The 22,820-nt window shown below is 38.7% G+C and overlaps 1 protein-coding gene across 1 annotated transcript; it reads left to right on the forward strand.

The window, feature by feature from the left end:
- Positions 1-8,698: 8,698 nt before the first annotated feature.
- On the forward strand, positions 8,699-18,097 carry lhx6b (LIM homeobox 6b). Its single transcript, XM_083911685.1, has 9 exons — positions 8,699-8,800; positions 9,436-9,566; positions 10,177-10,308; positions 10,706-10,827; positions 13,716-13,936; positions 14,361-14,461; positions 14,595-14,690; positions 16,425-16,596; positions 17,769-18,097. Exons 2-9 carry the CDS (start codon positions 9,564-9,566, stop codon positions 17,849-17,851), a joined length of 930 nt encoding a protein of 309 aa, XP_083767811.1. The 5' UTR covers positions 8,699-8,800; positions 9,436-9,563; the 3' UTR covers positions 17,852-18,097.
- The last annotated feature ends 4,723 nt before the right edge of the window (positions 18,098-22,820 follow it).

Below are 22,820 nucleotides of genomic sequence, written 5' to 3' on the forward strand. Positions count from 1 at the left end.
TTGACACTAATAGTGTGTGTGTTAGTGTTAAAATTAAATTTAAGAAACAAAAGGTAGGTGTGAAGTTTAGGCAACAAAACCACTTGGTTACTATTAGAGAAAGGATCATGGTTTGGCTTAGTAGTTCTGGGACACAAGCACCACACAATATACAGTATACTAACAGTGAATGAGAACAGCCTGGGTGCCAAAACTTTAACTGTCACATGAACATACCGGGGGCCATTTCACAGCATTAAATACATTTTCATAAGATATAATATGAAAATATTTAGGAGAATAAGTTTCTTTACATGTGAAATCTGTGGACTGCTCCTTTAAAGCTTTAAAAAGAAACACAAGCTTGAGACAAGGATGTAGATTCTGAATTTGACAAAACGCACAATAAGGACAAATTTAAAGGAAACACATGAATAAATGAACCCAACTGAACACCTGCTCATTACCAAACAGCAGACGGACACAGTTAACTGGTGAACATAGTGGAGCATTTAGCTGATAAAGAGCCAGATTTTTCCCTCAGATGTTGGTAGAAGCTAAAAACAGAGCTAAAGGAGACTAAATATTTGACTTAAATTCATCAGGCAGACAGACACACAGCTGCAAGTGAATGATACACCGTGCACCATGATGACTGTTTGCTAAGTTAGCAGAATCAACGTAAAGATGTCATTGTTGCCCCCGAGTGGCCATAAAATGTGTTATTGTAGGTTTAGATGTTGTATGTAGGCTACTAATCTCTTGTAAGCTTACTGTAAGATGTGTTCTTTGTAAAAATCAGCTTCAACACAAGCCAATAACGGTGTGGGCTTGGTATAATCTTGGGACATCTGTATTTCTGGACGTTGTTTCGTTTGGTGTGGTAAAACAATATGCAATAGAGGATACACTTAATTTCACAGTGCTCACTGGCCACTTGAGGGGTTTGCACTTTCACCCAGCCAGCAGAGGAAAAAACATCAGCTCTCTTTCTTCCCTCCGTTAGTGGAATTGATCAGCTGCTTCCTGGCTGTAAATAAAGAGGCATACTGTAATCCACTTGATAAATATCAAGCAGAATACGGCAATCAGCTGAAAGCAATTTGCGTGTCTGTGCTCAAGCCAGCGGCTCGTGATTTTCTCTCCTGTCATCTATCATAGACCACACGCTTGGGCCAAAGTACACAATACCCCCAAATTGCTGTCATATGGAGTGCAAGCACTGAAAAAAAATCCCTTCATTTTTCCTTGTCTGTACTTCAAATAAACTTGTATTTGTTAAATAACTGGAGAGGGTTTTTTTCTCTCCACTGCAACTTTTCAGAAAGAGGGATGGTGTAATGTGCCATTTCCTTTGTTTGTTGAAAGCTTGGCTGCAGGACTGTAATCTAGATGGGTTTGATCTCAGAGTAGATGCGGCCTGTTGAAAGTTGGACGCTGCTGGACGGGGTCTTCAAACGTCAATCTGATTCTTTCACTGGCTGTCTCAGCTTTCTTATTATTCATGTGCTTCTTCACATCCTCAGCAGTTAACTCCCTCTGAACAATATTACATTTTCATGCATACATCAAGAAGGATTTAAACAAACATTCGGTGGACATTACTATCCAAAGTGCCTTTCAGCAGTGGTTCCCAACCTTTTTTGTCTGACGTACTCCCACATCCCTGTCAAATGAGCTCACATACCTTCATCTGTACCATCCGTCATGTTCCAAAGTATGAATGGATTATAAACCAGATGTTATTTAATACTGTTAATATTACAAAAGTAATTTTTTTTGTCACAGTCATTTTTCATATAATTGAATTGTCAGTGAGCAGCATTCGTCCATCACTTTAAGCTATTTCAAGTGTTTATTCCTAAAGTGTTTATTTTAAGCTAACTATTTCCAATGTTTGTACATTTTAACTAATTCAGCGTTCATGTGTTTAGCTATTTCAACATTATTCGTAGCTAATTATTTCAACCATTTATATACTACTTTTAGGTAACTGTTTCGACTGTTTACCAAGTTGCAACCTCCAGGGCTGAGAGATGAAGCCAACTGTAGTTCTTTGAAAGGCCTCTTGAGGCTCCAAAAGCGAGTCAATCCCCATAGACCCCCATGTTTAATTGAGCCTTCCTCGGGTATGAGATGAAGAGAAGAGTCCTTTATTGTCATTTCTCCGCACTGGCATACATTGAAACAAAATGTGTCCTCTGCTCTTTACCCGTCCCTGTACACTAGGAGCAGTAGGCAGCTGCAGTACAGTACGTCACCCATTGGCTAAAAACCTATTACATCACAGAGACTATGCCCATGTTTTTTGCTTTTTATCAGTTACTTTTAGATTACCATATTTAGTGTTTGTCCATTACTTTTAGCTAACTATCAAAACTGTTCACTATGGTTTAAACCTTGGTACATTCATTTTTGGCTAACTTCAACTTCTGTTCTTGTTTGCCAACTACTGTGGTTTCCATGATGGATGGTGTATAAAGACAGAAAGAAAAAACAACACTTGAACAAACATTAGCATGATAAAAAACTACCTACATTGACAGAAATCATCACTGGGAAAAATGTATTTGAGGTGTACTTTGGGTTTTTAGTTTGAACCGTGTCATATCTGCTAAAATGGAGGGGGGTGGGGCTTATGACCTATGCTGCAGCCAGCCACCAGGGGACGATTAAGATGCTTCTGCTTCCCTTTTATGTAGGGGTGAAAGATACACGTGTTCATACTGAACCGTCACGGTACAGGCACTTCTGGGCAGGTACAGAGGTGGACCGCGGTCTGTAGATATGGCATATATAGCGTTAATATGGCAAATGTACAGTCTTGTTTTGCAGTGCAGAATTTGCGACTGTGCGTATCGATGGCAAGCTAACAGAGAGCGAACAGAGAGTGAACTGCGTGCCGAATGACAACATAAAGCCGGGGCTTGTAGACTTCCCCTGTCATTCAAATCCCAAGTGCGAGATAACTTCAGATTCCAGGTTAGTTATGAACATGCACACTCATTAAAAAAGGCACCATCCAGGTGTTATTATCACCGTAGCTGTGAAAAAAAACAAGCCATGCAAACCCAGCCCCCGACACTATTTGAACAACCCCTACCTGGGAATTAAGAACGAGGCAAATGCCATGACCTAAGTTAATGCTGCAATTGCATTATTTAAGAAAAATATTTTATTAATACATTTTATTTGTATGTTTTATACTTACAGCTAAAGCTGTTTTACTGTTGTATTTAATTGTTTACTAATTAAACTTATGTTCATGCAGTTTTTTTTATTTTCCCCCTTAACTATGAACCGTTCTGTCCTGTACCGAACCGTGACTTCAAAACCGAGGTACGTACCGAACCGTGACTTTAGTGTACCGTTAGACCCCTACTTTTGTGGAGCCATCAAGCCGTCCATATTTCTACAGTCTGTGGTTTCAGGCTTGTGTTACTGTGTTGCAGCTGACTCAGGTTTAGGTGAGACTAGTGCCATTGTAAATTCACCACAGAATTTTGTAGTATAATAAGTTGGGATTTCAAAGTACCCCCTGGTAAGGAATCAGTTGGGATTGCAGGTTTACAAAGAGTGTAGACTAAACCAAAGTTGCAGCAATGAATATTTTAAAGCCTTGTTCTCACAGACTGGCCGCAGAATCAACTCCTATCTCCAACATCTAAACATATTCACATTGGACTTAAGTGGCAGAAGTTCTACAGAAACAAGATAAGACCTTGGTGTTGCATTTAGGGCTCGCTCTGCCCTTCTCCAAACATTTTCTTTCAGGCAAAATGCCAAGCAGAGCATCAGTCATTCCTGTTACGTGGCTTTGTGCTGGTTCTCAGTAACATGCAGCCATTGAAAGAAAGAGGTATGATTCATGCACATTGCATTTTGACTGCACCTCGCCCAAAAGAATCACATAAAACAGAGTTGGAGAAAATCGTGAACCGCAAGCAATCAAACTCTAAAAGAGGCAACATTCTTGTTCATGTTTAACCATGTTATCTCATGATAGTATTTCTTTTTTATTTAGCCTATTCAACAATGACAGTTGAAGTGGATTTGCGGTCCCTTTCTTTGTTTAAACTTCTACATTGTGGTTAAAAACACATAAACAAACAGATTAAAGCAGATAAAACAGTATGCATGGCTTGATATACAGTACAAGGGATTATGTAAGTATTACGACATACTATACGTGATCGGTGGATCCTTCCAAAATGAATTCACATCTTTGTTGTTATTCAAGTCATATTTTCATTTGTAATCATATTACCATCTTAAATTCATTATCATGTAGTTTTGTGTGCAGCTGTGACTGTTCGCTCACAATGTCAGAGAGACAAATTATGTTTGATTTACTCTAAGGCATCATATTTTACTGTAATAAATATAAGCATAGTACTGAGGATTCACCGACAATCCCAGCGGAGTACATACTTAAAAGAGTCTGTGTGCACAACCTGATTCTGCAACCATAAGAAATCCCCTACAGTAAGATTAATTTTTTGTACTTTATATCCTACTTCGATACTGTATAGAATATACTGCCCATGAGAAATAATAATTTTTTGGAAAATGAGTCAAACCCCAGTGACAGGGGGAGACGATGGTTACCTCTCAGAAAAAAAATCCTCCGATTATTTAGCTGTTAGATCTTGACGTCTTTTGGCTGCTATTCAGAGTATATTCCGAATCTATGCACTAAAATTACTTACAGAAGTATCTGATAGTAGAATGTATTACCACCAAGAATTTTGAGATTTTAAGCTTTAACTCTGAGTAAAGGCCATTATGTTACACAAGCATTGTTATTCACTTATGACAACAGGGCTCCACCTTAATGCTGCTTGTTTCCCAACGTTTAACACAGTAAATACGATTTTTGCCCTTATGTGAACCCCTCTGCACCTCAACAGCAAGACCAAGACGCACGTCATACATTGTTGACATACCAGCCATCAAGCTGTCCACTGGGGCCCATTGGTTGAGTCTAATAGCTTTAGCATGCGGTACAGTTTGTTTTTATTGTGGTGCTGCGCTGGGCGCTTATTGTTTGTGTGGATCGCAGACAGCTGTGTGTAAAGGAAGGGCAGGGTCTGCAGGACAGAGCAGTCTCACACACACACACACACACACACACACACACACACACACACACACACACACACACACACACACACACACACACACACAGAACAGGTGACCCATCCTATAATCACTGTTCACGTTGACGATTTCATGGAGGAAATTCTGAATGGGTGAGGTACAGGACACAGCTAAAAAGCCTGTTACTTAAAATACCTTTTTAGATTACCTTTACAGAATGTGCAGCTACTTGCTCTGGAGCTTTTGATCACATCAAACATAACCAAGTATCCAAGTATTAAGTTTAATTTCGGATTTCCATTTTATGTTCATATGATAGCTTCATCACTTTACAGAGTCAGGCTATGATAAAAAATATATATATATATATATATATATATATATATATATATATATATATATATATATAAACTAGACACTATTTTGTGATTGTGCCAAAGGCGTTAAGTGGTGGGGCCTCTTTCTGGCCCCCTAAGTCCGATCACAATCGTTTTTTTAAACTCAACCTTGATTCACACACCTGTAACATTTCGTGACTGTTGCACGATCGGGACGCTACTTTAGCCACGTACTGTGGCGTTACTACTTATACTTCTGTAAAAGATCTGAATACTTCTTTCACCTTGGTCACAAAGTCTTCTTCAGCAGATTGTTCAAATGTCATTCAATTGTAAATGAGTAAACATCTTGTGACTGTTGAAAGCCCAGCACATGTGAGTAAGTGAAGTGTGTCAGCCTGTAATTTCAGGATTAACCCTGGGTTCTCTGTCCTACAATGACTGAGAATTTCATTCTTTATTCTTATTTTAACACGCTTTCATTTGCAGCGGTGCATTCTCCCCCTTTAATTAAACATTATTATAAGCCTTTTAATTTATGTATTCAGACATGGGGAGATTCTTTTTGTCAGCTGTCCTTCCTGTATTCAGCAGCTGCAACTGTGTTACTTTTCACCTGGATTATATGTTTAACTTCTTCATATTTGTCTAATTAATTATAGTTCGCTTTTTATGTATATATATGGTTAATTGAGGGGGACTTTGGTGTCTGGATTAGAATGTTTTAAACATTTAATTTATAACTAGATAATATGCAATAAGTTTTAGTTTGTTCTTCTTAATGCTTTTTTTTTGTAAATGGTGTAAATGCAGTTTAGAGGTTTTCAGAACAATAACATTTGTAGCCAAATGCTTCAAAAGTATTTGCTACTTGTCATTTTAAGGGTGGGTCCAAAACTGCTTCTTTCCTGATTTATATGTGGATCATACCTCAAAAATCATTGTCCCTTCAAATGCCTTGCTTATTAATAGAACAAAAAAAACTAATAAAACTGGAGAAAAAGAACTTCACTCTAGCACATCATCACTATAGAGTGATGATAATGGAGGTGAAATAACACTCATCTCTCCTTTAAGTCCTCCTTCATCTTGACCAGCCCACCAGTTGACCCAGCTCCATCCAGTAATTACAGTTAATGCACAGAGCCGCTGAAGTGTGTTACACTGAGAATACAAAGAGTCTGAGACAATGTCATTCTGCTGGTAGAGATGCTTTTTGAGTGATCAATAAGAATTAAAGTGTCATTGATTACAGGGACACTTTAAGTCTTTTTATTCTCTCTCGGTATGGTGCGGGGACTAGTGATTATTTTGACACAAATTTAAAGCTGCGGCTTCAGCTTGGAACTTTCAACAGAAAGGAAAAGAGACTGTAAAATCTCTAAAATGTAAATTTAGAACACAGATTGGCATGTTCCATTCAGTCCACTTTAACACACAAAAATGTAATTTAAAACAGCAGGGGAGGGCTAACTCATGTTACCTTGACCTAAATATAATCTATTCTCGTACCTCCAATGTGCCACCCATCATTGGAATAGCTGCCGCATTTACAGCAAATCCTCAATTAAATACCATTCAAGAGTGCAGCTGATCGGTCGTGTTGTCCATGTTTAATGATGGATTACTGAACAGGCCTATGGGGAAAATAAATTCAGGGCTTCAACTCATAAAATGTTGCTAAAAACACACACAAAATGATCACAGAGAGATGCTAAATGACTACAAGTATACACAAAACGACCAAAAAGTGACCACAAAGAGGCAAAAAATGACTATAGGGATGCAACACGACTCAAAGAGATGATGACTGAAAATAGACACAAAATGACCACATAGACAAAAATGATGACAAGACGCGAAATGATTAAAAATAGATGTAAAACCACCACAAAAAGAGCCAAAATGACTACAAAACATGTAACAGAAGACTATTTGAATATTGGTTGTTCCTTTATAGACAGAATGGGGGGCCTCTATACGTGTCCGTGTCCAGGAGCCCATTGTCTCATCATCCGTCCATAATACTGTCATGTATATCATGTGTTGTTCTCGTTCCCTGGTGGCCCTTGAGGTGTATTTATAGACTGATTATGAGACTAATACATTATAGAAGTTGTATTTGATCACTTATTTAATGTAGTCAACACAATGAGAAGTAGAAATAGACACAAAGTTATGTATATACAGGATACGTGACAAATATGATGTAATGTATTTCAGTCCCCTGGAAGATTTCTATTAGATGATGCAGGCTGCATCATCTAATAGAAATCCTTTAAATACACATATTTCTACGCATGAACTGTTGATTTTGTCCCCCAAATGTTACACTGAAATCACTTTGGGAAGCCGGACAGAAATAACTATTATAGTGACCCTTGAAAGTGCATGTGATTGCAGTTTTAAGACATATGAACATCAGGCTCCCTTCTTGATCTGAAATCAAAATAATCTAATTTAAACTGAACAGAAGCAGTCCATCTTGTATAATTATATTCATTTATTTACATATATCGTTGTATCATCCATGCGCAATGCTACACACAGTTATAGGTACAATATGAATCCTCTGTGCAATTGAATTCATGCTGCATGTGCATGTCTGTGCAAAATGGGTAAATGCTGTATATAGCTTATTTCTATCTTGTTCCATTTGTATCACTTTCTCGAAACTCTTTAGCTGCTATAACTTGAATTCCCCTGTGTGGGATCAATAACGTTTATCTTATCTTAGAAAAGTATAGTAAAAAATGAGTGCAAAAATATCTACCATCTAAAAAAGACATGAATAGATAATTAGCACTATAGCTCTGCATCATTATCTCACCTCACCCCCCCCCCCCCCCCCCCCCCCCCCATCTCTCTGCAATCAGTGAACTGATTACAATAAACGAACTAAACGAACTGTGGCCTTCAATCTGCAACCGTGATTTTCACCCCAATGGAGAGAACTTTATGATAGGTGGGTGTTTATAGCCACATTCTCCCTCTCATCTTTGTTTTGGTTTTTTTATGAATGCATGCCCTAAATATCCTCATGAGTGCACAGAAAGGAGGGTGAACCCGCGGGAGTGCTGGTCCAATGGGCAGCATCACATCCTGTCTGACTGAATGGGTGTAAACTTTGAGTCGAGGCGGAGAAAAGGAACCACAGCGGACGCAACAGTCTGTCCGAAAGGCGCATACCGGTGCCACTAGTGTTTGGTCCCCCACAAAGTTAAAGAAGTCGGATTATTTTTCTGCGTTGAAGACAGGAGAGGGGAGGAGAGTCTGTTTTTAAAGAACAAATGTCTCACGGAATTATCTGGATATTTTGCATGTGATGTTCTGGAGAAACTTTGACCGGACGATGTTTCCGCTGCTTTGGGGAGGATTTCCATGTATGAAGTATATGTTTTACTTTCCCCATATGGGCCCTGTCTTTTTGTATTCTTCTGCCTCCAATATTTATACCGTAGATGGCAATTAACATAATCTTGCATTCCTGTTAATTTCGACAAAATGAAGGACAACACGGACTCCGGATTGCCACCCAAACGCAGATTTTTTTTGGCACTTTATGAATACAGCTGTAATCACCAGGGGAGCCTCAAGTACTTAAATGGGTCCATCACCAGAACGAGACAATCAAGCCCCTTTATGCCTCAAGATCAGCTGCAGTCTCTACACATTGTCTGTTATGAATAGACCGATCTCCAATTGAGCCACTTCACTTTGGAGATTTTTCGATTTTCGATTATGCAGCTATTGAAATTAGGATGCGCAGCTTTTTTTTCTCTCCTCTCTCTTAGCTTGGTGGCTCGGTTTGCCTTTTCTTGATTGCCAGATGAAATTGACACTCGGGTTGCCACTTATTAAGCGAAGCATTTCAATCCACTGCTAATTGCAGATATAGTGCCATCCTTTCTTTTCACTGCGTTTGATTACAGCCTCATATTGCGCACAAGAGGAATGATCGATCGTATGTAGTTTTTGTCTCTTCCTCTAATTGCATCAAAATGTCTTTTGTTGCCAGGGTTTAAATGCAGGAGAAACTGTTATTCGTTGTTTTGGACCGGATATAGTGTGGGTTGGGGCAGAGATGCGTAATGCGCAGAGCAAGCTCCATCTTCTCTCCAAATAGGCAGCGTTCAAGACCCGAAAATGGTGAGTCACAAACATCTGGGCGAGTTTGCTTTGCAACCTTTTGATTTCTTTGTCTTTCAATATGTGTAAGGTTCTTTGACTGCTCTTCTTCCTGAACTTTGTACATGCAGAATAACCTCCGCAGGACTCTGGATTTGGCAGAGGTTGAGGTTTAAATCAGGGAAGACTGTATGACTGTTTGCTTTTATGATCAGGGATGTAGAGGAGAGAAAAGCCACCAAAACCCAGTTTATCAACTTTTCATTTGCGGATTACAGTTTAAAGATTGTAACATTTTTTTAACTGAGATACATCTGTATGTTATAATATTTAAATCAAGCCTAAATGTTTAATTATAGCGCATGCGATGTAGCCCGCATCTAATGGTAAATATATAGATATAAATTAGAGTCACGGGACAGAAATAAAGCCCATAGAGCTTTGGAGTTACAATCTAATTAGTTTTTGTTACATACAGGCCTATTAGTGGTCTTTTTTCCAGGACTGGATCTTTATGTTACCACTACAATGTTCCACGGACTATTTTTTTTTCAATAGTGTTAAAAATAAAATGTAAAAAGACGATGAAAGTGGTGTTCTCTTTTGGTATAAACCGTCTTTTTTGACGCAGTCTAAGTCGGAGGTGAAGAAGGAGTCCAGTGAGACCAGTCCGTCGGAGGCCGCCTGCCTCTGCTCTCCTCCTGCGGCCAAGAACCAGTGCGCAAGCTGCGGCATGGACATCCATGACCGGTACCTGCTGAAGGTGAGAAATGAGAAAAAAATTGTATTTACACTCAGTGATAATGAAATGTACGCGCAAAGCTTCAAGGGATTAATGCTTCAAGTGAGTGTCTAAATTTAGTTTGTTGCTTTTCTTGTATTCTTTATGTTTACCTTTATAAAATAGAATAAGCGTAAAAACAGGCGCAATGTGGTTACTCGAGCATGACAAATGCATTTTCTCTCTCCAGGCTTCTTTCTTCTGTTTTTTATTTTGAAAAATGTAAAAAGAAAATTAACGAAACTAATAAATTAAAAAGATTTAAAATAAAAAGCAAGATTTATTGCACTTGGATGCATTATCGGTCATTCACTCACACACACACTCAGACGCGCATTAGTCTGTTAGTGTGATTGTATCTTGTTTTTACTCTCCGCAGGTCAACAACCTGAACTGGCACTTGGGATGTTTGGAGTGTTCCGTGTGCAGAGCGTCTCTGCGCCAACACAACAGCTGCTACGTTAAAAACAAAGAAATCTACTGCAAACTGGATTATTTCAGGTATTACATCTGTTTTATTCCGACGTGTTCAATGATTTTTTAATTTTTTAAAACAACGCGAGCATTTCTAAAAGTAACAATCTTACGGGCTTTTCTTTTCAGATCATCCGCGAAGTTCATTTCATCAAATAAAAAACATTTAAAACAGAAAATATTTGTTTTAATAAGTACGATATAAGTCTTAATTATGTCATGGAGTCACTGCATTTAAAAACAAGCTATTTTATATATATTATATATAAAATATATAAATAAATATTATTTTCTAATAGGCCGCAATTAATCATTAATGAACATATTTTGAGTGGGGTTCAATTCAAATGGGTCAATTACAGAAATTCAATTGTGGATTTCTAAATGATTTTTAGATGTTTCATTTTAAAAGTTTATTTGATTTTGGTTCTTTTTTCCCCTGTTTTGTTTAGGCATGTCGATTAAGTGTATCCTGGAGAATAATTATTTTTTATAGAATAAATAATCTATATAAATGATCTATATAGTATGAATAATCCCCTGTGCACTATAGGCTATACAGCTTCTACTGAATTATGGTTCATCCTTGCAGTTTCTAGTTCTCTTGAATTGTTGAGAAAATGAAAGAACGAATAATAGCATTTAAAGAAAAAAACGACAAATTAAAAATAGCTGAGACTTTTTGCACACATTCCTGTTCTACAGATATTAATGAAAGTGATATTTGAATTTATCTTTTTCTAAATCTCCCATTGACTCCACAGATTCTTGTGAAAGACTCTTAATGAACAAATGCTTTTGATACGTTTGAAGAACATCCTTCCTCTTGTTTTTCGTATTGATAAAAAGCCACATAAATAGTCCAAATCTGCATATAAATAACACCATTAAGTATGGAAATGATAATTGTTTCTTGACATGCAGGATGACATTTCCATGCTTCTCTGCCATGATCCTGGAAAAATATATTCATATAAACTATTTCAGACTTTATCTTTAACAGCTAATTCATGAAAAACTTGACCTTTACACCTGAATGGAAAAAGAATAAATTCCCAGTGACAGGTGGAACAATGACGGATGAGTTAAGTATTATTTTATCCAGAGTGAAAATTATTGGACATGTTTCCGTTTATTTTTTCTGGTTGCATTTACAGCTAATTGTCCTTTGCTCTCCAAGATCAACTTTCAGACTCAGTGAAAAATATGTTCCGTATAATGAGCCATGATGGTATTTTGATCTACAAGATATTATATATTATATATCACAGCAAACCTCTAATAAAACCATGTTTCTGAATCCAATTCTCAGACTGTAAAATGTCAGATCAATGATCGAACACAACCCCTCAGGTGAAAATAAGTGGACTACTTGATGACCCCCCCTGCATGCCAATTGGTCTGGATCATTTGACTGATTAATCAAATTAGTTTGAAAATGTGCCTCACTAATGTGCAATAGTGTTATTTCCTGATTTCGTGGTCCTTTCTCTTGGAAGGACCCTTCATTAAAAGGCGCTTTATTACTTTAGTTTAATGAACATGCATATTCCTTAACAAAGTGGTCTTTAATCAAATTATCACTAACTCACACACAGAAAACTCATTATTTAAGACTGAGCATGGACGGATCAACAGTCAATGGGCCCCTGGGCAAGAAATTTACTCCCGACCCGCTTACATAGAAGAAGGTAACTCAGACTAAAAGAGATGCAGAGATGCTGTTGGTGGAAAAACTGCAGCTGAACTTCTGAGTGTTATCCAAATCTTCCTGCATTAACAATGTGTATTTTGAGTCGACTACTGCGTCAAAGCAATAAAAAAAAACTGTAAAATATGGACCAAAAGCAAATTTTGCCCTCAAACAACACAACTTGCACACAAGTGCATAAGCGCTTCCAATCAGTCATTAGACAAGGGGCATCAAAATACAACATTCAGCTCTCACTGTGAATCAGTGCTGCATTACTGGTCAGCAGCTTACATATCAGTGCCAATTTGCTTTCTTGCAAAAAATAGATCCAGAATCATCTACAATGATTTTTCAAATTTTATTGAATGTAGTATTCATCTTTTTTTTTTTTTTAGATTGCGGCTAAGAAATGAAATATTCCAACAGAAACCACATATATAGTATAAAAACCCATCACTGTGTAAGACATAAGGAAAATGAAAATAAAAATTCTGTACAATAAAGAGAAAAATCTCTTCTAGTCAATTCTCTCTTGACGAATGGGCCACATGGCCTCATCTACATCGCACTCGATATTTTCTCTTGCGATGCACCTAGGGAAAAATCTTCTTGCATGCCTGATCCAGCCTTGGCATGCCTCTGCATCTATATCTTGGGCAGCAGCGGTCATTGCATCGATCAAGGGCATCTGGTCATAGGGGTGATGATCGTAAACCTTCCTTCTTCATGCACTGAAGAATTCCTCTATAGGATTTAAAAATGGAGAGTATGGAGGAAGCCTGCAGACTGATTGCAAATTGAAAAGTTGTGTGAAGCAGTGGTCAAACAGGTGCTTCAGTGATTTCATACTGGTCAAGAAGTGTCTAAGAGATTGGAACATATATGTTCTGTTTGGTTACCACAGCTAAAGCAATGGAGTTAGGACTGCTTGAATGACATCTGCGTTTACTGATTTGCAAAAGGGTGCAGGCAGTGTGTCAAATCAATGACAATGGTTTAACTCATTTGCAAGAGGTGTCTTTTGCTCTGCTGAGAGAGTGATGATGAAGACTGAGAGGTCACCAGTTTCTTCAACCAGGTCAAAGCAATCAAAAAAACTGTAATATGAAGGGGAAAGAGTTTGGAAGATACTCAAAGATTAAGTGAAGGATTATGACATCTTAACTGAGCTCTGTTCCCCACAGCCAACCTTCACCTGCTCGTTTTTCCTTCTTCCTCACAGTAGGTTCGGCACTAAGTGCGCCCAGTGTGGCCGGCAGGTGTACGCCAGTGACTGGGTGCGGCGAGCTCGGGGCAGCGTGTACCACCTGGCCTGTTTCGCCTGTTTCTCCTGCAAGAGGCAGCTGTCTACCGGGGAGGAGTTCGGCCTGGTGGAGGGCAGGGTGCTCTGCCGCAGCCACTACAACATCATGCTGGACAACCTCCGCAGGGCCGCAGAAGACGGTATAACTGACATTACGGATCTCTGATGGTGTCCGTTTGGATTGACAGCAAAAATATGCAAGAGTCAACAAATGGAACGAAACATTCTGGCAACTGCTGATCACTAAAGTTTCCTTTCAGGAAGGTTTTTTCTATGTTACTGTTCACACTGATAATCACAGCTCGAATTTAAATTTCTGCTGGGCTTTTCATTGAGGAAAACGTAGGCTATAATAATATAAACACTGTGCGGTTGTTGGCAAGAAAACATTTTAAATGTGTTACATGGATTGTTTGGACAAAGCTGAGCTGCAACAACATGTTGTCCTGTACAACTTATAACTACATTCTTTTGAGTATAACTTCACAATATAACGAATGAAATGTAATTTTGTCGAGGGCCGAAGTAACACCTCTGACCGGCTGTGATTGTGCTCCCTTAAAGGCACAGGACTGACTCTGGAAGGAGCACTACCCTCTGATCAGGACTGCCAACCAAAACCAGCCAAGAGAGCAAGGACATCGTTCACAGCTGAGCAACTGCAGGTGTGTGTTTAAGTGCAGTTAGTGTAGTATTACATGGTGTGTGTGTGTGTGTGTGTGTGTGTGTGTGTGTGTGTGTGTGTGTGTGTGTGTGTGTGTGTGTGTGTGTGTGTTCATGACTGTGTACTCTGTGCAGGTGATGCAGTCTCAGTTCGCTCAGGACAACAACCCTGATGCTCAGACTCTACAGAAACTGGCAGAAATGACGGGACTGAGCAGACGAGTCATACAGGTAGAAATGAATAAGATTACACTGTGATGCAGTTTTAAAAGCTACGGAGAGACAAAGTCCCTCCTCTTCCGGTGGACCATCATGTGACCTTATTTTGGAAAATGGTTGTGAACGGAGAGAGACAAATGTTTTGATCTGGTTGAATTGTGCTGTGAATTACACATATGTTTGTTCATTTTAAAGATACTTTTGCAAGTAAAGAAAGCAGTTTGTCATTGAACTGTGAGTATAAGGATGTGAAAATATGTAATTCTACTCACGAGTCACGTCTCGTTCACGTCTGTGTGTGTGTATTTTACCGGGATGTAACGTGCCTCGCATGGGCAATGCTCACTCTTTTGCTTCACAGGATTTCTGGATTAAACCTATCAGGTAAGATAATGTTACACTTGCAACAGTTGCTCATGGAGGAATTGTTGGGTCTCTGTAAATCATAAATGATGTAGACCTAATCTACATGTAAAGTTTCTTGAGGTATTTTTTTCTATGATTTGGCATCATAAATAGAATTGAATTGAATGTGTTGTGGAACATAGCCAAGTTAGCGAGCAACGATGACGTATGTTGTATGAGACGAAAGCTGTAGCCAGCTGAGCAGTTTCACAGAAAACTAAGTGTTACTACGACAAATATACAGCGACGTGAGACTTTCTTGACTTGCAAAATGCCATTTTAAATTTACAAACATCCTATGTTTAATTCACTGCACAATTCAACTAGGACCAAAAAAATGATTTGTCTCCACGATCACAGTTTTTCCAAAATAAGGTCACATGGTGGTTCACCGGAAGGGTAGGAGACCCCACCTCGCTGTTAGACTTTAGGTTCCCCACCTTTTAAAAGGTTGTGACATATTTTATGGGACAGGAAAGAAGAAAGTTATATAATATTGATTTCTAATACAGGATTGGTTGACAATTTAAAAAGGGGAAATCACTCTGGTAGTGTTAATCTCAGTTTGTAGACATGCATGTAGACCGTTTTGAGGGGTCACCAAAGACTGCAGAAACCGCTTTGAACCACTCAAACTGTGTACACGATGCTGTATATCAGCTCTCGAATTTGCAGTATGTGATATTCAAAGCGTTTTTTTGTAAGGCTGATGAAGATACCAGCATCAGATGTTCACATTCTCTGAATTTATTGAGTTCATTTTCCGAGAAATAACCACAGAAATCCAGAGAATTTCCTCCAGGGTTCATCATGGCAGTGTGGAATAATCTATGAAAATGCATTTAGACAAGTTGATCCCAATTTTTAAAACCATTAAAATGAAGCGTTGTACCTGTGACCTTGTTTCTCTTCTGAAATTGCTGCATTTGAAGGATTTTTAGAAACCAGACAAGGTTATGTATCCAGCAATCCCAAAGAAAAGGGATTTTCTTATCATTTTTATCCAATTTAAATCAATTTGTGACTCCTCAGATTTGGATGGAAACTGATGTAGACCATTTTATAACACACTAATGAAACCCTGACCAATGAAATTCTTTTAGGACGACGGTTAGCAGTGTCATACTTCAGAGTAAAATGAGTTCCATTTGAGGTTTTACCCACTAACATCTTCAATCCAATGAGTAAAATCCTCCCACACCACACATCAAATGATTCCTCTGGCACAGACAAAAACTGAAACACACAAACCCTGATTCCCAGTGTTGTTGTAGAGCATATCCCCCCCCCCCCCCCCCTGATCGCTACATGTTCACATGATCTTTATTATTATTTCACCAGGTTTGGTTTCAGAACTGCCGCGCGCGACACAAAAAGCTACCGCTTCAGAGTGGCTTCTGTCAGAGTGCCCCGATGTCCAGGATGCCTCCGTCGCTGCCAGACGACATCCACTATTCACCATTCAGCAGCCCGGACCGACCACATCTACTGGCCCTGCACGGATACCTGGACAGTGAGTGTTTAAGGGTCCTAATGTCAGTGCCACTTTGCTGAGTTTGGGTTATTGTTGAACGATATGTATTTGTTTTTTAAATAAGTAGAATGACATTCTGTGATTTAAATGCTTATATTATAGTATATTTAATCTTAATTTTAACTCCATATTTAGTTATTTGTGGAAATTTGAGGTGTTTGTCTCTATTCTAGCTACTTCAGCATGGCTTATAGGCTACTTGCACTACATTTCAGATGGAAATATTGCACTTTTTAGTGGGTTTTTTTTATGGATTAAGATTTTTCATAAAAATATGATACTACCCAACAGTATATAGAATATATTTCAAATCAGCTCCATCTCGGCTAGAGCTACAACAGTGAAATGGTACTTACACATTCATAATTCACTAATATAACACTGAGTAGTTCAACAATCACAGGAGCTACTGAACTGCACCCACTTTTATTTTATTTTGATAGATTATTTTTGACACTTTAAGCACATTTTGTAAAATGTTTAGTAATTGCAGGATTTTTAAAAGAGCATTTCATATTGTAGTATTGCTACATTCACTTAAATAAACCTGAGTTCTTCATTCGCCACTGACAATATTGTAAAGTGAAATGCAGGATGATTGAGGCTCGGTTGGTGTGCAATAAAGAATAATAATTACAAAAAGAGAATAAATTAGGATTAGAAAAAGAAATAGAAAAGGAGCAAAATAGAAACGAGAATAAATAATTACAAACGTTTGCATTAAACATATATATTTGTAGTGTGTTTTGGTCTCCTGTGTACATGTAGGTGGGCTGTGCTATTGTTCAGTGCATAAAAAAGTAAAACACACATACAGTTTGCCACAGCTGTAAGGTAAATTACACAACATTTTGTTTGCGCCTGAATAAAAGTATGCAAACGTGCAGGGCAGTGCACCTCCTCTGTTCCTTTTCTTTCCTGTTTATTATCCAAATCAAAGTCTAAGGATAGAAGTGTCATACGGATTGTAAAGCCCTTTGAGGAAAATGTTTGATTTTTAAGATTTTTTTGTGTTGAAGGGCCACAATTGAAATTGGGTATTGTAGGTTTAGAAATATATCCTGAATATATCCTGAATCTTCTTCCTGCGCTGGACATAAATACGTCTCTGCATCTTAACTCACGTTGTCTCTCTCGTCTTCTTCATGCAGCTCATCCCTTCTCCGTCCTCACCGCCCCGGGCCACTTGACCCATCCGTCCATGTCTTTGCCACAGCTTCCTATCAGCCGCTGACCTCCTGCGTCTCCTACTTTGGCATCATCACCACTCTGAAAAAAAACCTTTGGGACGTACCGTCAGTAATCTGCTCTGTTTGGGAGTCTAATCCCCCGGGGTGCGCAGGACCTCGGCAATCTAATTTCAATCAGTTGGATTCTTCTTCGCTGTGAGACTGCTGAGCTAAACTTGTCTTTTTAAAAGACTTCAACATGCCAACACGGGAGTTTTTTTATTTTGTTTTTTGATGCAAAGAAGACAACCGCCTTTATTTAATTTTTCTCTTTTTGATGGGACACAAAACATTGCATCAGGTCAGGATTGTTCTCCTTTTGTTTACCTACTCATACAAGGTATTTTATGATATTGCTGCGATTTAAAAAAAAAAGGGAGTGTTGTAGCAGTATTACAGTAAAACCTCAGATTTGTTTTTGTATTGGTGATGAGCACATTTGCAGCTTTACTGTTGTTTGTTGTTGTATTGTTGTCAGAAAACTTATTTATTCAGAACAAAACTTCACTTTTTTTCTTTCTTTTTTTTAAAAAAAGCACTTTTAAATGTGTCTTGAAATGGAATAATTCAGTGATTGTACATTGTAAATACTGCTACAGTTTAATAAAAATGTATCAGAGCTGTTATGAAAGTGAATAATTGAGGCTCAGGTTGATTTACTCATGCAGAAAGAGCAAGAGAGAGTGTTTTTTGTGTGATAGGACAACCACATTTTCAAAGACAGAAATGTGAAGCATCTCCACGTTATATCCGGACATTATTTTCACACTAAGTGCTACAAAAATCAAAAGGTCTCCTGTCAGAGGTCGAGTACCTGCAGTAACCAATAATTGAGAGCAATATGCTGTGACGAACCTGCACATCATCTCCAATTTACATGCTGTACTTAACAGGAAATGTGATCAATCGTACTGTGAAAGCGTGGCTATTGACAAGACAGCTTGTTGGCTTTCGTGAGGTCTTTTAAAACAGATTATCTACAGTTGTGGCATTGATTGACAACACTTAAGAGGCTGTGACGTGAAGAATGAATGGGATACTTTGAGTTAAAGGATATCATTAAATCTGGATTTTCCAAACTGAATCAATGTAGGTCTTTTCTTACCACTGAAGTCAATTCACAAGTGTGCACTTCCAGTTTCAAAAAAACTGAGAGCAGCCCAGCGTTGATACAGAATCTTATTTTAGGTATTGATAAGAGTTTAAGAAAACCTGATGATGTGGACATGAACACATAACATATACAAAGGATCCCTTCTTTTAAGCAATAGCTCAACATTTTGGAGAAGAAACGTATTTACTTGCTTGCAACACAAGATGAATGGGCTGAGAGCCAGTTAGCTCAGCTGAGCAAAAACAGTGTGAACAGGGGAACCCAGCTAGCCGGATTCTGTCAAAAGGTAAAATGAATAAATCTGCATGTAGCGACTCTAAATTAAACATGATTTAACAAATTAACATGCTGTCTTCCTTTCCAACAAAAAGCGCTGCAAACCCAATGATTGTAACCCCGTTAAAGAGATTCTTCCCCATTTGAATCCCGTTCTGTGTCATGGCAATGAGGGCAGTGAATGACAGCGGACCTCTTATGTTCTGTTCCCCGGGGACTTACGCCAGCGAGACGAGCCAAAAAAGCGTTCATCGGAACACACTGCTCACATTGCAATGACAGAGAACTAGATTAAAATTATCAAGATATCTGTTTTAAATTGTAATTTTTTCTTTTTTGTTTCCGGTCTTTATGCTAAAATAAGCTTCCCGCTTTTGAGTCCAGCTTCATATTTAGTGAACAAACATGAGAGTGATATTGATCCTGCCGTCTAACTCTGAAGGCAGGGACACACCTAGCCAACAGTCGGCCAACTATTGGTTGTGGTCTTTGCGGTGTGTTCAAGTGGCACATTTTGGAGTGGGCTTGTTTTGTCCCTGCCTTAAGGACGTAAATAAATGTATTTCCTAAAAGCTATTTCTTTTAAAGGGTTGATAAAGCGTGACACTTTGCAGTTCCAACAGATTTGATCATCAATTAGATATAATCAGATAATTTATACTTGAAACTAGTGCTGAAATAACCAACTGTTTTCAGTGTTGACTAATTGGCAGAATATTTTCCCTATTAATCAATTAACCATTTGGTCTATAAATTGTCAAAAAATTACAGAGCCCCCAAAAAATCACAATGTATATTTTTTCTGATATTTTTTTTAATTACCAATTCCCCCACAATCAATTTTGCATAGCAATGTTTTTCCATAAGCGTGCGATATGTGCCACCTGTGAGCCATAGACAAAGCTACCTGCTGGCTGCAGGAAACAGTGTGCTTTTAGTGGTACCGAGTAATTTAGAAATTAATATAATTCTGGATTAATGGGTTACTGCTGTTGATTATGCATTTACAGTATCTGAAATATTTATCTAAAATAGTGTTTTAATTGCACTTGGCTCCTGTTGGCTCCTGCTGGCTCCAGAGGCTGCTATGCATACAGGTCAAGTGTTAAGAGTGTGGGAAAACAACAATGTGCATGCAGAAAACTGATAACCGATTGCCTGCTACAATTTGATTGGCTGTTTTCTAGTCATTTGGTGGGAAAATGGCTAACGCTAACTGCTAGCTGTTGAGAAGATCCTTCTTTTTTGCTTGCAGCGTGTTATACGGAGGAGATGGTGGTCAAACACAGGCTGTCAGGATCTCAAGCAACTTTGTGAGAAGATTACCAAACATGAAAGCGACAGGGCAACACGGTGAGTTGGGTTGAGCAATATTAATAATGTTAGCTAGCTAAAATAACCCATTATTATGACTGCAGCTATGGGATTATATAGCTTTGGCAGTTTCTTTCTGCCTCGATTGCGGCTAGTTGTTATGATTATGGATGTGATATATTAGTTCAAAATAGGGGTTTGTGCTGATAAAGCGTTGTTTTGAAGGTATTGTATCCCTGAACTCCATGTTCATAAAGAAACTATCCCTTTAAATGATTTTGAGGGACATTTATCTCATTATTTAGGCGGTTGTTTATGTATTTCCTCAAATGTTTAATTGATTTTGAACATGTTTCCTCTGCAGAATTAAAACATATGAACACATCTCATTTGAGTGGAAATACAGGTCATCACATTTGCATGAATACAGACTCAAGTAGCAGCGTTTCTCCTGTTGCTTATGGAGAAGCAGGAATGTAAGACCCAGCAGTGCCTTCTCACACTCACACATACACACACACATACACACACACACACACACAGGCACAATGGTTCCCTTATACCGCACAGAGATTTAATTAAAGATGCCCAAACATTGTGTGTGTGAGTGTCTCCACCACTGTTGGATATTTAGGTATATGTATGCGTGTCTTTGTGTGGGAGTGTACTTTATATCGACGTACATTAAAGAAGACGGATGGATTATTTCCTAAACTTTACCTCTTTAAAACAAACTTTTCTTCCAATCAATCACTTTAAATCAATTCAATGCAGGAGGAAACCTGTTCAGGAAAACGATGCTCCTCCTTGTGAAATCTTAGAACAAAAGCTGTCTATATGCTGAGCAGAGAGATGATTATCAGGCTGACAGTTTGGGCCACCTGCCAGCACTACACTGTAAAAACGCACATTTCTTCCCCATTAAATTCCCTCTCAGATACAAGCGCTCGAAGCAGCGTTTAGGCATGTCTTCTCTGCACAAGCATCCCGGAGCGTTTAAGCCGCCCCGTTTTGTCATCATGTCATGCGTCCGCCTTGGTGATTGGCAGCTTCAAGTGGTTGCAGATGAAAGCGGGCCCCCCATGCTAATGAATAGGCCCCTGATTGCAGAGCTGCTCGCTCTCTGAATTACAGCGTCGCCCACCTAATGAGCAGATACACTGTAGTGCCCCTCGTCTCTGCGTATTCACATTTCTCTCCTTCACGCTGATGAGCTCTCCCCTGCACAACAGTCAACAAAACCTCTGTGGTAGATTGCAACATGAGCCATCTTCATCAGCACCCTCCTCCTCCTCCTCCTCTTCAAGTTTATTTCAGATGCTGCCATATGCTGGCAGGGTCGTCTAATTTTTTCCTCCTGCTTCACTTGAGGCTATTATTTGACTGAGCCGATGATGGCATTGCAAAGTATCTGCATGGCTGATGATCATGATAACATCTCTTCAATAAAAATCACTTGGATAATGCACTTTAATAATAGCTCATGAGATTAAAATAAATATATATCTTACTACCACCAAACTGATGATATTTTTTGAGCTGGAACCTTTTCTATGTGGATTGTGCACTGATTGTGCACCAATTCTGCACTGATAAGACTCAAAATGCTGCTTTCTTAAACATTAAAGTGTAATTAGGGCGTAAAATCACCCCATGGGCTTTTTCGGCACTTACATACATCAAATAAGCCATTGAGACTAGGCAGTGGACAGCCGGACGTGGCTAACACTGATTAGCTCGGAACAGTACGGTGAAGGCTTTAAAACATCTTTTTTTTAACCACTAATACTGCTCAATATAACACCAAACCTCTGCAGTAGCATGATAAGTATCCCTACACATAAAACGAAGCACCAATGGGCTCCTTCCTGTTGGATTAACTTTGGTAATCCACTTGAATGGACTTTACTATGAGAGGAGCTGGCACCGAGGCCAGTAGGTAACTCTTTCAAAACACTCTTTTAATAAACTCCGGGTTCACTTACTTTGTTGTTGGTGCTTCATTTTATGTGTAGGGACTCTTCTCATGCTACTGCAGAGGTTTGGTGTTATTTTGAGCAGTATTAGTGGTTAAAAAAGCCATTTTAATGCCTTCACCGTACTGTTTCGAGTTAATCAGTGTTAGCCACATCCGGCTGTTAGTGACTCTCCCGGATTTCTGAAATGCTGCAGCTCGTGTACTAACTAAAACAAATCGAAGAGAACATATTTCTCCTGTATTAGCTTCTTTGCACTGGCTACCTGTAAAATCTAGAATATAATTTAAAATC

Source organism: Echiichthys vipera, assembly GCF_963691815.1.
Source record: "Echiichthys vipera genome assembly, chromosome: 4".
In the NCBI taxonomy this organism is placed as follows: domain Eukaryota; kingdom Metazoa; phylum Chordata; class Actinopteri; order Perciformes; family Trachinidae; genus Echiichthys; species Echiichthys vipera.